At 47.4% G+C, this 16,369-nt stretch overlaps 1 protein-coding gene across 1 annotated transcript in view; it reads right to left on the bottom strand.

Annotated features, from left to right (window-relative positions):
- Window positions 1-225: 225 nt before the first annotated feature.
- Window positions 226-16,369, bottom strand: part of TRAF3IP1 (TNF receptor-associated factor 3 interacting protein 1) — an 83,064-nt gene continuing 66,920 nt past the window's right edge. The window contains exons 16-17 of the mRNA XM_006866825.1: window positions 1,710-1,933; window positions 226-391 (exon numbers count right to left, since the gene is read on the bottom strand). Of these exons, the coding sequence (XP_006866887.1) occupies window positions 226-391; window positions 1,710-1,933 (390 nt within the window). The remainder of the gene's footprint in view (window positions 392-1,709; window positions 1,934-16,369) is intronic.

The following is a 16,369-nucleotide window of genomic DNA, read 5'->3' as shown; positions in this document are numbered from 1 at the left end:
CTGAACACCTGCCTGCAATGCAATCTGCGCTAAGAAAGCGGGCTCTTTCCAGACACACTGCTACACCCGACGGGTTTTAAAGCTCAGAACCCGGAATCAGCTGGGCAATCGCTTGGGAAGCTGTTCGTCTGCTGAGCAAACGGAAACTTAGAAGAGTGAGCACGTTCTATCTCCCTTTTTATTTTTACAGTGAGGACGACTTTCAGTCCCGGCAACGCCGAGCTTTCACCGTCGGGAGCTCAAGTTGATGCTGTGCACCATCCTCTGGATCTTCTCCTCATTCTTCAGGATGTTGGCCTTCACGGCACAGATCTTGTCCTGCTGCTCCTTAATCAGCTGCTCTAGCTCCACCAACTCAGCCTTCAGGGGCTCCACCGTGCCGTCCGTGATGCTGGGGGGGCAGGGACGGGGCATCACTACGGCTCCAGGCCCAGACAAAGGGTAACGCCGATAGGGACGCACCAAAAATCCACCCGCAGTCTACTCTAAGATGACAGCTCAGGAAACCCTATCGGGTACTTCAGTAAGGTCACGGGGTCACCATGAGGCAGAATCAACTCAATGGCACCCCACAATTCCAAGTGTTGTCGAGTGGGTTCTGACTCACAGAGACCCTGCCTGCATGGGGTTTCCTTACGGTCCAGTGCTGACCCTACAGCACCACACCAGGAGTCCACCACAGCATTGTTGTTGTTAAATGCGGTTGAGTCGTTTCCGACCCATAGCGACCTTGTACCCATAGAGAAGATGGTAGGTTTGAACTGCCGACCTTGTGGTGGCAGCCCAGGGCTGATCCTACACCAGGAGTCCACAACAACATAGCTCCACCTCATTCCAGGTAAACTGAGGGTAAGTATAGAAGCGATCCCACTTGGGGCGGCTAGTTCTTTAATGACAACAATTTTACATGATTCACCCTCATTTCTTTCAGAGTGAAAAAAGGAAGTATCTTCTAACGGAAAGCCATCAAAAACTGGCACATGAAAATAAAAATAGAACAAGGTGCAAACTCCCGTGATTTCCCATTTCAAAGTCTGTGTCTGGTATGAACTGAGCACCTTTCCCGGCTGCTCTGCTGACGAGGAAGACCAGCAGTGCCTTTGGGGAGGAGGGAGAAGAGAGAGCAGAGACCAGGGTCCTCCCTGCAGAACTCTCCCCAGGGCGCCATGGAAGCACTGGACTGCAGGGTCAGCGGTTCAAACTCACCAGCCACTCCTCAGAAACTCTATACAGGCCAGCTCCCCAGCCTGCCTGGCCCCAACACTCCTAGTCCATTGGGCCTCCTCAGACCCCTAGTCTCCCAGTGATCTCTGATCTGCATGCAGGGCCCCCAACCCCCAAGCTCCCCAGCCCCGCTGACCTCTAATCCTTTGCAGGGTGGGTCCCCAGTTACCCCATCAATCTCTGCTCCATGTGCAAGGCCCCCAGTCCCCACCAGCCCCTATTTGGCTGACCTCCACTCAGTGTGCAGGGCCTCCCCCATCCCCGTGCTGACCTCTGCCCCGTGTTAACCTCTGTCCTTGTGCTGACCTCTGTCCCCATGCTGACCTCTGCCCCCGTGCTAACCTCTGTCCCTGTGCTGACCTCTGCCCCGTGCTGACCTCTGCCCCTGTGCTGACCTCTGCCCCCGTGCTGACCTCTGCCCCTGTGCTGACCTTTGCCCCCGTGCTGACCTCTGTCCCCATGTTGACCTCTGCCCCCGTGCTGACCTCTGCTCGGCGTGTAGGGCCTCAGCATGCTGCCGACTCTCACTGTGCCACAGCTGCAGTTCATTGTGCATGGCGTCCATGTCCTCCTGGATGTAGTCCATGATCTTACCCAGGGGCAGCGCGCTCTTGCACAGTGCCTGGATGGATGTGCGGAGCTTTTCCATCTCCTTGGAGACAATGTCCTTCTCCTTCTTCCAGGCCGACTCATAGACCAGCGGTTTCTCCTGCAGATGTGGGGGACACAGAAAGAGAGAGAGAGAGAGAGAGAGAGCGCCTCAGCCTGGGTGTATGAAACACGGGAGAATGGCATGTGGCTCCCTGGGTGGATGTGAGGGGCCACACACCTTAGGCACAGGATCCCTGCCTGCCCAGCTGTCCAAGGGTCACGCTACTACAGAGACAGTTTAGTTACTAACTGCCCAGAAGCTGGCTGCAGTCACTGCTCCGAAGTCCCAAAGGGGCTCTGAGAGAGAACTGTTCTTGCATCACGTGACTTGAAGGGGTCACCTTCGCATCCCAAATGACCTTGAAACCCAGCTTCCCAGAAACCAGCCATAGGGGAAGGAAGACAGGTGGGAGCCAGGCCCAGGTGAGGCCCAGGGTCACGGCAGACCAGGGCTGATAAAGGGCCTGGGGTGGGAGGTTCTGCAACTGAGTAAGTCTCTTCTTGTTGTAAAGTGCCATCAAGCTGGCTCCAACCCATGACAACTCTGTACAGGGTTTCCAAGGAGCGACTGGTTGAGTTTGAACCACTGACCTTGCGGTTCAAACCAACCTCAGGTCGAGTGTATCTCCTCCGGCGTCGCTAGCTCCATCCTTTATTGACTCTGTTATTGTATATAAGTATACAGAGAGCTTTTGTATAACGCCAGTACACAGAGGAAATGCTAGGTAAATGGAACAAAGGATAAAATGTAAAAGTCCTAGAAGTAACGAGGGAGCTCAGCAAGGCTACAGAATCGAAGATGAACAAAAATCCGTTGTATTTCCACCGACTGGCAAAGAGAACTGAAGGTGGACACCAAAAGGAAAAATACCATTTATGATCACTTTTAAACAAATAAACTACTTAGTGGTAAATCTAACAAAACATTAGCAGGACTCATGCGCTAAAATCTACACAAGGCTGATGAAAGAATTCAAAGGTGATCTAAATAAATGGGGAGACCCAGAATTGTAAACTAATGTACGAGTTTAACACAATTCCTATCAAGACCCAGCAGGATCTTTGGTAGATGTAAGATGATTCTAAAATAGACATTGAAAAACACAGGAACTAGAAGAACCCATTTTGAAACTGAAGATTCCAAGTGGGCGGGGCCAGCCTATCCCATGTGAGACTTCTAAGAGAGATATTGTGATCACCACTAGGGGGTGCTGGTACACAGCTAGCAGGACAGAACAGAGGGCCCAGAACAGACCCACACAAATGTGGCCCACTGAGCCGCACAATTCAGTGCGGGAATCTGGCCTTTTCAATAAATTGGACAACCTTAAGTAAATAAAGACACCACAAGTCTAACAGCTTAGCCCAAAATTCACTTAAAATAGACCACGGACTCAAAACGCACAACATAGAAGACATAGGGGGAAATCTGGGAGACCTAGGGCTAGGATCTAAGGCTTGATACCAGAAGACAATCCACAAAAGCAAAATTGATCAGCGGAACTTCACCCAAACTACAGACTTTCGTTCTGTGAAGACCCTTGTAAGAAACGAAAAGGGAAGTTACAAAGTGAAAGTATTTGGAAACTACGTGTCATCCAAAATGAACTAGTATACAGGCTAGGCTGGGGGAAGGAGTGGGGGTGGAAAGAGGAAACCGAGGGAATGGGATGAACGACGCTATGCTGGCGGGACAGCAACCACTGAGATGAAACCAAGTACGTGACGTGTTGGGTGTCAAACTGATGACCTGCTTTGTAAACCTTCACTCAGCTCACAATAAAAAGGTTTTAAAAATGAAAGCACACCTCTTAAATGACAGACTGCATTATACGAGGAGCTTCAAATGTTTTGAGGAAAAGTGCAATGATAAGGTCATGGAATGTTCCCACCAACCTTTTGACACCCCATCATATAGAGTTCCTAGAACTGTGTCGTTATGAAACCCCTGTGGCATAGATGTTAAACGTTGTTGTTAAGTGCTATCGAGCCAGTTCAGACTTATAGCGACCATGAATAGGGTTTCAGAGGAGCGACTGGTGGGTTTGAACCGCCAACCCAGCGGTGAGAATCTGAGGTCACACTAACCAGATGGAATTTGTAGTTGTTATTAAGTGCCATTGAGTCAGTTCCGATTCATATGGACCCTGTATAGGGTTTCCAAGGAGCTGCTGGTGAGTTTGAACCACCAACCTTGTAGTTCAAACTGACCTTATGGTCAAATGTTTTTTCTTGAATTTTGGAAACAGAAGAGCTAACAGCACATGAAAACATATTATTACACGATCACCATCTAAAACCCCGTGGCACGTGGGTGGATTTGTGGTCAGAGGGGCGAGTGGTTGACCAAGGTGCTCAGGAGCGCCACCAGCTCCTCAGTAAAGGACATGGCGTTTGCCTCAGTGTCTCTGGATCTCACAGTGAAACAGAAACAGAAGAATCTATCCTGTAGGTAGGCCTAGAGAAGAGTGCTGGCGCCCAGCAAACTGCTCCGAAGGCACCCGCTAGAACCACGGCACTCGCCTGCAGCTGCGGGACAGGTCCCTTAGTGGCGCCTCGGAGAACCTGTGACTTGCCCTTGTGTCAGCTTACCAGCCGGCCACCAAACGTTCCTCATCAGGCACGTATGTGGGGACTCTGCTGCAGACGGAGAAATACATCCAACAGCACGCAGTTCTACTCTGTAACACGAGGGGTCGCCACGAGTTCACTCAATGGCAACTGGTTTGGGGTTTTTGTTTGTTTGTTTGATACAGTCCCTTTCATCTCTATTTTAAAAGCACAAATAACCCGCAACCCTGAAATTAGATCTCAAAAGTCTTCATTACAGAAAGCCAGGGTTTCCACGGGCTTCCCGCCCCGACCACCCACCAGGCTGCACACTGGAGGCTCCCGACACAAGGGCCCCAGTGCTGGGCTCTCACATACCCACAAAGTCACTTACTCTGGGGACTTAAGATTCTGGGCACTTTACCACCCACGCTGCCCCCAGAAGTGGGGGCACTGTATGTTTATAGTGGTTTTAAATTTTATGATGATGTATTAAAGGCCAGGTCAATAAAAATGATTGACCTTAAAGATTTCCTTTCTTTCTTTCAATTCCAAATGCCACGCTTCAGCAGACAAAAACCCGGCCCTCAGCCAGATCCGGCTGCTGCTCTCTCCGAAGCAGGACTTGGGGGCCACGGGAGGGCCGCCATCTGCAGTCTAGTGGTACCTGCTCTCTGCCTCCACCTACCATGGGGTTTGACAGGTTCTGAAGGCTCCTGAGCAGAGTATTAATTAGGCTTTACCAGACAAGAACAAACCCAATAGGCCAGAGCGAGATTAAGAGGGGAGAGGGAAGTTATATCCAAGTGTGATTGTCCACGATTAATACTCTCTCTCCCCTGACCTCAGAAATAGATTTCTATGCATCGTCTCGAAGTTCATGTTCTTCATAAAGCCGCATTCTCTATAGGGGAAAAGTACAGATCAACTAATGGCTCTGAGGGTCCTGTTTATCACGAAATAGCCCATGATGGGGCTTCCAAAAGTTCCTGGGAAAATCCACTCATTCTTCATTCCACTGCCTGTGAATGTTTAGGAGCGCCTTCATAGTTCTCAGTACACCACTGTTGATCTCTACTGTGGGGCCTCCGGCCTGGACATTCCAGCTGGCACAACGGGATGAAGAACAGCATCCGACGGCCTGGGTCTGCATCCCAGCCAGCAGCCTCTGACGAGTCAGTCCCTCACCCTCTGAGGCCTCCTTGTGAAAGGGGGACAACAGCACCGCTATTCCAGGATGGTCACCTGACATGACCCACGTACAGGTAGACCTCGGAGACAGCATGGGCTGCAGACCGTCGCCGGCAAAGTGAGCCACAGCCACCGCTGGTCTCCCAGTACACATACAAGGGGGCCTCGAAAAGTTTGGGACAGATGGAAATGAAGAGCTAGCAGAACTTTCCCATCAATGTTTGGAAGCCCCTTCACAAGGGTTATGTTTACACAATGCTGAGGTCTACGAAAGGAGCCGTGGAGGCACCCTGGGCTGGAAGTTGGGCGGCTGGCCCCACGTTTCATGGGGGTTAGCGTGTAGAGAAAGTAGACCCATCAGGCAGAGTGAGCACCCCCACACTAGACCAGTTCTGACCCCATCGGTCACTCCCACGGCACTGTCCACCTCTCAGCTGGACTCAACAAGTCCTGCCAATGACAACACACAAGTCACAGGCCACACTGGGGTTTAGGCGCTTCATTCAGGAAGGTAACCAGGTACAAGTCAGGATCACAAATGCTCAAGACACAGGTCTTCAAACAGGACAGCCTCTTCACAGCTATTCTCTGGTCCTTGGCCTCGGCCCTGCCCAGGCAACATTACAAAACTCTACCACTGCTGATGAATGTCCACAGGGCACACTAGCCACCATAAGCCTCGGCCTGAAGGCACTTGGCTCTAGCTCCATGGGCCAGCCAGCCTTGCTCCCCTATTGAAGTGCCCGGGGCAGCCCAGTCGGAGAGGGAGCCTCCAGGCTGGAAGCTCTCGGCCTTGTTCCTCCCTGGGCCTGGAGCCCGTGGCTCTGTCCCATGCTCGGGCGCTTGGTTCTGCAGCCGCGGCTCCTCTGCCCCTCCTCCGGTGTCACAGCTCTGTCCCTGGGTCAAGGAGGGTCAATGTGCAGGGATCCTGGGGCCTAAAGGGCATGTGAGATGGCTGCTGAGAAGGCTCACTGTATACCAGCAGGATGGCAAAACTGGCTAATGCCCACGTTAGAGTTCCAGGTTTTTACAATCCCAGTGAAGCCTGTTAACAATTCATCAAAACAGAATCATCTCCTGCTGTGAGCGTCTCCTGCCAGCTCATCTTCCCCAGGCAGGCAGGACAAGAAGAGACACCACCCATTGTTTGTGGGATTGCAAAGACTGTGGCTAGAAGACCATGTCAAGTTTCCACAGCAGTCCACAAACCCACAATGGGCTGTGCACTTATAAACAGATGCAGACATGTCTAAAGGCTAATATCCCATGGCACGTGGAGCTACATAGGGCCGACATAGTCAAGCTCTACTGGAGCCCCATTCTGTCACTCCTTGTGTGGGGTGGCTGTTTCCTCACTGTGGGCAGCAGAGCTGGCAGGGTGTGGGAACAACGGGAGGGAAGGACCGCCACTCTCTAGTCCTTTCAGAAGAGGCTTCCCGAGCTCTGGTGTGGGATTGCATACGTGGCAGACAGGGCACTGCAGCTCCGGGTGGGAAGCAGAAGAAGAAAGGAAAATGGCAATCCATTCAAAAAACGAAAACGGGGCCTCTAGCTCACAGAATACAGAACACTCAGCTTCCGGTGCACTCAGGAGTAAAGCAAACCTTTAACTTTTTAAGGAAAATAAATACATGGGGACTTAAAAATTCCATTATTCTTTTAACTCCATTTTCCCACAAACTTTCTGAAGCTCCTTTGTATCTTTCTGACCTGGGAGAAGGGATGGATTTTTTTTTTTATAACAAAGACGTTAAAGGCGCTAGCCATAAGAGAAAAGGTTGAGAAATTTGGCGGCATTAAAATTATGAGCAGCAGCCATCAGAAAGTGCTGTTAAGGAGGCAAAGAGAAAGCCTCAGTGATAAAAGACAACTCCAGTTCAGGTCACGTTCTAACAACATCACCACCATCATCGATTTCTCCATAAACCCAACTTCCCAGGACCGACTGAGGGGCTCACACTGACGGGGCTCACACTCGAATCTGCCAGTGACACTTACACTCCGCTCTGTGCATGTCCCCAGCCCATTACGCCAACCACGTAAGCAATTTACTGCTGTGTTTAAAAAGTAAATAGAAACAGGTGGGATTAAGTTTAATGTAATTTTAGTTGGTCCCCAACTTACAACATACTCAAGTTACTACAAACTGCACTTGCAACCATCCGTGTGTGTCTGTGTGTGTGTGTGTGTGTACGACTTGTCGCTACTAATGTGTACGACATGAAATGTCAGAGTGTAATTTGCTGATGTCATCATGGTACACCGGTCTCAGCTGAGCTTCAGACTAAGACAGACTAGAAAGGAAGAGAGATGGACTATTTTTGATCACTTTGTCACTGAACACCTTATGAATAGCATTGGAACACTGTCAGATATAGTGCCAGAAGATGAGCCCTCAGGTTGTAAGACATTCAAGATACAACTGGGCAAGAGCTGCCTCCTCACAGTACAGTTGACCGTGATGAAACGAATGGAGTAAAGCCTTTGGAACTTTCATTTGCTGATGGGGCACAACTCAAAATGAGGAGAAGCAGCTGTAAACGTCCATTAATAATTGGAACACTGGGATGTATGAAGTATGAATCTAGGAAAATTCTAAGTTGTCAAAATGAAATGAAACGCAGAAACATCGATATCCTAGACACTAGTGAGCTGAAATGGACTGGCATTGGCCGTTTTAAATCTGACAGTCACATGGTTTACTATTCTGGGAATGAAAAATTGAGGAGGAATGGGGTTGCAGGAACATTTCAAGATCTATCTTGAAGTGCAATGCTGTCTGTGTTAGGATAATATCCACATGTCTACAAGGAAGCCCAGTTAATAGCGGTATTATTCAAATTTACGCACCTACCACTAAAGCCAGTGATAATGAAATTAAAGAACTCTATCTACTTCTTCAGTCTGACACGGATCAAAGATGCAATCAAAATGTACTGATAATTACTGGTGACTGGAATGCAAAGATTGGAAACAAAGAGGAAGGATCAGTAGTTGGAAAATACGGCCTTGGTGACAGGAATGACGCTGGAGATCGCGTGACAGAATTTTATAAAACTAATGACTTGTTCATTGCAAATACCTTTTTAAAACAACATAAAAGACAACTGTACACATGGACCTCACCTCAAGATGACTACGTGGAAATTGACAGTGGAAACTCTCCACATCATCAGTCAAAACAAGGCCAGAGGCACACTGTGCAACAGACCATCAGTTGCTCATATGCGAGTTCAGGCTAAAATTGAAGAAAATGAAAACAAGTCCATGACAGGCAAAATATGACCTTGAACAGATTCCACCTTAATTTAGAGATCACCTCAAGAACAGATTTGATGAATTAGATACAAATGACCCAAGACCAGAAGAGTTGTGGTCATCATCAACAACACCAAGATCATCATACAAGAAAAGAAAGCAAAAAGTCACTAAGAAGATGAGAAAGAAGAAAAAGACCAAAATGGATGTCAGAAGAGACTCTGAGACTTGCTTTCCAGTGTCGAGATGCTAAAGCGAATGGAAGGAAAAAGGATGTAAAAGAGCTGAATAGAAATTTTCAGAGGACAGCTTGAGAAGACAAAGTCAAATATTATGATGAAATGTGTAAAGACCTAGAAGATCAAAAGGGAAGAACACGCTCAGCATTTCTCAAGCTGAGAGAACGGAAGAGAAAATGTAAGCCTCGATTTGTAATATTGAAGGGCAATATGGATTACTGGTGTGGTGCTGGGGGTTAATGTGCTGGACTGCAAAGTCAGTTTAAACTACAAGGTCAGTGGTACAAGTTCACCAGCCACTCCTAGGAAACCCTGTACAGGGTCACTATGGGTCAGAACCAACTTGATAGCACTTAATGACAACAATAATGGGCAAATTATTTAGTGATGCAGAAAGCATCAAAAGAAGATGGAAGGAATACACAGAATCACTGTGCCAAAAAGAAATGGCTGATGTTCAACTATTTCAAGAACTAGCATATGATCAAGAGTCAATCCTACAAAAGGAAGAAGTCCAAGGTGCATTGACGACACTGGCAAAGAACAAGCCTCCAGAAATAGAGGAATACAAATGGAAATCTTCCAAAAAAAATGATGTGGCACTGGAGGCACTCACTCATCTATGCCAAGAAATTCGGAAGACAGCTCCTTGCTTGGCCAACTGATGGGAAGTGACCCAATGGAACGCAGAAATCATAAGGAGCATCATTGATATTTCATGCAAGTAAACTTTTGCGAAAGATCATTCAAAAATGGCTATGGCAGTACATTGACAGAGAACTTGCAGAGGTTCAAGCCGGATTCAGATGAGGCCGTGGAACGAGAGATATCACTGCTGATGTCTGATGGATCTTGGCTGAAAGCAGAGAATACCAGAAAGATGTTTACCTGTGCTTTATTGACTACGCAAAGGCTTTCAATGTGTGGATCATGACAAGCTATGGACATTGCGGAGAATGAGCATTCTGGCACACTTAATGATGCTCATGAGGAACCTGTACATAGACAAAGAGGCAATTGTTCAAGTAGAACAAGGCAATACAAAATGGCTTAAAATTAGGAAAGGTGTGCACCAGGGTTGTATTCTTTCACCATATTTACTCAACCTGTGTGTTGAACAAATAATCCAAGAAGCTGGATTATATGAAGAATATGGCATGAGGATCGGAGGAAGACTTATTAACCACCTGTGATATGCAGATGTTTGTTTGCTGAAAACAAAAAGGACTTAAAATACTGAGGGAGATCCAAGGTCACAGCCTTCAGTATGAGTTACACTTCCAGTAACCAAAACTCCTCACCACTGGACTCATAAATAACATCAAGATAAATGGAGAAAAGATTAAACTTGTCAAAGACTTCATTTTGCTTGGATCAACCATCAACACTCATGGAAGCAGTAGTCAAGAAATCAAATGACGTATTGCATTGGGCAAATCTGCTGCACAAGACCTCTTAAAATGTTGAAGAGAAAAGATGTCAGCTTGAGGACTAAAGTGTGCTTGACCCAAGTCATGGTATTTTCAATAAACTTATGCCTGTGAAAGCTGGACAGTGAATAAGGAAGACCACGGAAGAATTGATGCATTTGAGTTATGGTGTTGAAGGAGAATATTAAAAGTATCATGGGCTGCCCATAGAACCAACAAATCTGTGTTGGGAGAAGTACAGCCAGAATGCTCCGTAGAAGCCAGGATGGCCAGACTTCATCTTTCACACTTCAGACATATTATCCCTGGAGAAGAACATTATCCTTAGTAAAGCGGAGGATCAGAGAAAAAGAGGAAGACCCCCAACAAGATGGATTGGCACAGTGGGAGCAACAATGGGCTCAAGCATAGCAACAGTTGTGAGGTTGATGCAGGACATCAGCAGTGTTTCATTTGTTGTGCACGGGGTCACCTACAACAACAACACATTATTCTCATGCCAACCCAGAGACAAAAGACCAGATTTATAAAGATAGTGGTAACAGAAGGCAGTGTAGAGAAAAAATGAGGTATTCAAGAAATGTCCAAACTGACTTTGAAGTCGTCAGAAGCCCAGATTCAATCAGGGACCACCCTACATCCAGAAGGTCACTGCTCCAATCAGTAGTCAGCACAGAGATGCCCAGTGGGCTATGCGGCCTTCCTTGCCCACGCTCAGGCTTTGGGACGCTGTGGCTGCTGGTTAGGTTTGCAGTCTGTTTCAATGGAAGCAGGCCTCAAGTCCAGCGCTCAGAGTCACATGACCAGCGGCTCCTGTGCTGGACAGCGACCATCTACAAGCTGCGTTTCCCAAAGGTGCGGGGTTTAGAGCTTGGTTTTCCTGTTCGCTTTTTGATTCTTTAGTTACTTAGCTAGACTATCATTCAAGCAGTTTCTTTCTCAGGAATTCAAAAGCCGCGTATTTATATGTTTTTTTCCTGAGTCTTTGCATTATCTATGTCTTTCTGCTTTTACAAAGATGACAAAATCTGGCCACACAGCCTTCCCAGGTCCAGGTGTGTCCTCCAAACGCTGCGGCTGTTGCTCCTCCTTGTGGCGTTGCGGTTGCAGAGACGTCCAGAATGAATCTAACTTTGGCTATTTCAGAAAGGGTCCGATTTTTCTAGTTTTACAGGATTTTTTAAAAGTCATATTCTCAATAATACTGCCGGGGGGATAAAGGAGAGTACCTGTGAGCACCTTCCATCGGGAGCATGGAAGCCCTTCCGGGTGCAGACCCAGAGTGAGCCACATGTCCTGCTGGCTGTTCACGGGAAGTGTCAAGGCGCAGTGGAGACGCAGCGGAGACCACAGCACCTTTCTGACAAGTCAGCACACCACTGTGATATATACACTTACATGAAAGCAGACTCATGACAGAAACGCACCTTCCTGATGAAAACACACCTTCCTGATGAAAGCTCACCCTTAAGATAGACAGATGCACCTTTATGACAGACCCAACTTGATGCCAGATGCACGGTGACTCAGAACACACCTTAATGACTATTTCCACATGACTTTTATTCAGAAAAATGCTCAAACTTCCTTCTCATCACAACTGCCATGGAAATGTGCATTTCTCTCCAAACTACCAATGCCCAAGCTGGAGACCCACCCAGAGAGCCAGCGGTGCTGAGCTCAGCACACCAATGGGACTGGCTCCAGGCGCCACCCCGTGGTCAGTGGCCACCACACATCCTGGTCACACCTTTCTCCTCCTGACCAGAAGCTTCGGAGTGAACGCCCACCAATCCCCTAAACGCACTAGCTGGTAAAGAGAGCTCATCTGGGCCCACTGCCCCTTCTCTTCTCACCTCTGTGGCCTGCACCCATGTGACAGATAACATGCCTCCTTCTTGTAGGGTGCCATGCTACCCACGAGATGACGAGACTCACATCCCCTCCGCCCTTCCCTCTGGAAGTCCTCGGGTGGGCACACACACAGGGAAACCTGTGCCCAGGGAGGTGGTGAGGAACTGTGGGAGTGCAGAGGAGGGCATGGTATGAGAAGGGGTCGACAGGGGTGGAGGATCCAGGACAGTGAGCACGGCTGTATGCAAGGGGAGCTGGTTATAAATGAAAAGAGTGATGGAGACATTACCTCCATTAGACTATGGAGAGCCAGGTTTCTCACCACCTGGGAAGGAGATCCCAGCACACAGGGCCGAGGCAGCTGCACCCTGTGGTTCTGAGCTGTCATTCACGATGCAGACTGCTGTGAACACATGGCTATTAGCAGTCAGAAGGGTACAGAGATGCAGACATACATGTGAAAGGAGACCCGGAGCCTTGCCCTGGGCTGCGCTCTGGACTCAGACTTCCAGCCTCCTAAAGGAGTTCTGTACTATACTGATTACAGGGTGAACAGTTCAAAACTATCAGCTATTCCGCGGGAGAAAGATGAGGCGTTCTGCTCCCGTAAAGATTTCCAGCCTTGGAAATCCTGTACAGGGTCGCTATGAGTTGGAACAAACTCCACGGCACATTACAACAACAACCTGTGAGGTGGGCGCAGCGGCAGCAGCAATTGTGAGAAGGGCCCAGGATCTCGCAGTGTTTCGTTCTGTTGTACGCAGGGTCACTGTAGGTTGGAAATGGCTCAACAGCACCAAGCAACAACTGTGAGAATCCACTGCTGTGGATTAAAGCCACACTTGAGTATTTCCGTTTTATCAGTGCTGAGAACTAAGACAACGCGCACAGAGGACAAAACACAAATGTGTCCCCATCAGCACTCGACAAACACAGCTATAAGGCACGACACTTGTTCAAGATGCTTGAGAGAAAGCAGGGCCACACTACCACAGTGTGTTTGCACACGTCTAAACCACATAAAAATCCTCACCACTGGACCAATAAACCACATTCTTATCAATGGAGAAGAGATCGAAGTTGTCAAGGACTTCATTCTTCTTGGATCAACTATTAACACTCACAGAAGCAGCAGTTAAGAGATCAGACGACATATTACATTAGGCAAATGTGTTGCACAAGACCTTTTTATGTTTTGTTTTGTTTTTTGGGGATTTTTTTGTTCTAATGTTTGTTTGTTTTTTAAATGTTTTATTGTGAATTATGTGATAGTTTACATGGGAGAATATTAGTTTTACATTCATTCTATCACATATAATTTCATTGCTATGGTTACAGTATCCTCCATGCATCATCAACCAACCAAAGGATATACACTACAAGCCTGCCCTACGGTCATCAGCACACAGCCCCTCTCCCTCGGTGTCTAAAATCCCCAACAGCTCCATCTCTCCACGTCATCATCTCTGCCTCCATCTCAGGCATCACTGCTTCTCTGGGTAGGGTCTTGCTCTCCACTCTTCTCCCTTGATGGTCCCAGGGACCTCCACTCCTAGGCTGAAAAGTTAATCACTCCCCTCCTTGCTAGAAAACATCTACCTTTACAATTCCAACCTTCACAAGTAGTCCTGATAACAATTATTCACTATTGTATCACAAGAGATCTATGCACATTTCATTTCATCAGCCCCACCTAGACAGATTGGATACTACTCAGTGGAGATTCTATCTTCCTCCAGGGCCCTCTGAATCCAGGTTCCCTCTTGAAAGCTTGTAAGCTAGTCACTTCTTGCCTTTGTAGGCCTCCCCACACACACATTTTGGGTAGCCAATGTCCAAGTTGCCTATCTCTGTCTACTCTGTGTATGGAAGGGGTGGGAATGATAATTGCTGTAAGGATTTGTTCCCTCTTTTGAGCTACTGCATCCATAGGTGTAGGTGCACAAGACCTTTTTAAAGCGTTGAAGAGCAAAGATGTCAGCTTGAGAACTAAGGTGCTCCTGACCCAAGCCATGGTATTTTCAATAACCTCATATGCATGCGAAAGCTGGACAGTGAATAAGGATGGTCGTAGAATTGATGCTTTTGAGTTGTGGTGTTGGAGGAGAATACTGAAAGTGCCATGGACTGCCAAAAGAACCAATAGATCTGTTTTGGAAAAAGTGCAGCCAGAGTGCTCCTTGGAGGCCAGGATGGCTAAGCTTTGTCTCTCGTACTTCAGACATATTGTCAGGAGGAAGCAGTTGCTGGAGAAGGATATCATGTTTGGTAAGGTGGAAGGTCAGAGAAAAAGAGGAAGACCCCCAACGAGATGGATTGGCCAAATGGCAGCATCGATGGACTCAAGCGTGGCAAAAATAGCGAGGTTGGCCCAGGCAGTGTTTTGTTCTGCTGTGCATAAGGTCGTTATGGGTTGGTACCGATTTGATGGCACCTGACAACAACAACAAATCACATAGTGTCCTATGTCACAGAATGTTTTAGACGGTAAGCAACAAATGACTGCTTTTTAACATTTAAACTAAACACATGTCAGCTTCTTCTTAATGGTTTTATCCTTTAAGGGACTTAGGCATGTTCCCTAAAACTTAAAGCTTGCGTAGCACACAGCCCCGACCAAGCGAGGCCCTCCCCTCAGCGGTGTCTGTGCTGGTTCTGTGACAAGAGCCATCCACACGCTTTACCAGTGAGGAAAGGGGGCACACCTGGGGGAGGGCCGGGGAGCCAGAGGCACGCTGTAAACCTTGATAATAACCTTGATTCATATCAACCTTGATAATAACCCAAAATGAAAAATACTCCATGGTTTCAAAAAGTTCACTGGGAGTAAGGGGGATGGAACTGGAAGACAATGGAGTTTCCCCTCAGGTAACTTGATAAAATATAACCTTAGGAAGCAAGTTGTTTTTTTTTTTTTAAGCTGAAATAAAACAGCTCTGTTTTGGTTGTTTTCAAAACTTTTTTATAAACCTGAAGAAGGCTTAAAAAAAAAAGGCAGACCCCAGCAACAACTGAACGATGAACAAAGCCTGTGTCTTCTCTGAAGTGCGCAGGGGCGTCAGGGCACCGAAGAAAAGGCTGAAAGCCTACCTGAGTCACACATTTATTCTAGAATGCATCGCCTGAGCCTGTTAATATAGTAAAAAATGGATTTTCTCTCAAGTCAACTTCAAAGCCAGGTCAGGCGACGTCCAGACAGCAACTATGTATTTCCATTTCCTACGCCTTAAAAATCCCCATAATAATGTACCTGACAGAAAGTGAGATGACAGAGGCTGAAACCCCGGACCCGGAAAGGAGGCAGAGAGGACATGGTTAACAGTACGGTTACTGCTGTGATTCTGCAGTGTCGCTGAGGCAACGCCAACTCACAGGGCTCCCAAGCTACAGCTGGTGGGTCTGAACCGCTGACCTGTGGTTAGAAGTCCAGTCCTACAACACTGGACTTTTAAATCAGTAATGAGAATGGATCTATGTGCCCACAAGCTCTGAGCACATTCTTAAGGTCATCTCCCCCCAATATTAGCAAGAGGGCATGGAAGCCAGGACCCAGAGAATGCAAAGTGGACACACCCAGCAAACATTCTGGAAAGTTCTTACAAACATTGACCGCACACTGGGCCACAAGGAAAGGTTCATCAGTCCCAAATGATCCATAGCATTGACCATACCCAGCCAACAGGGACTTCAATGAGATTATCACCAATAAAAAGAATTCCTAAAAACCCATTTTAAAACTTGAAAAACATCAACAATTTAAGGACTGCAAACGATGGATAACTTAAAGGAAAGGACAGACTCAAGTACATTTCTACACAGCATGCCAACGACTGAGCTACAAGCTTTACTTAAGACGTGAAGAAAAGGAAGTACCCAAAGATGCTAAAAGATGAAAACAAAGAGTATATATTGAATGAAATGAAAACAAAAGTTGAGTTTCTACATAAGCAAAAGCTGATTCTTGGCTGGAGA

Source organism: Chrysochloris asiatica, unplaced genomic scaffold, assembly GCF_000296735.1.
Source record: "Chrysochloris asiatica unplaced genomic scaffold, ChrAsi1.0 scaffold00096, whole genome shotgun sequence".
Taxonomy (NCBI): domain Eukaryota; kingdom Metazoa; phylum Chordata; class Mammalia; order Afrosoricida; family Chrysochloridae; genus Chrysochloris; species Chrysochloris asiatica.
This window is presented reverse-complemented; position numbering and strand designations above follow the sequence as displayed.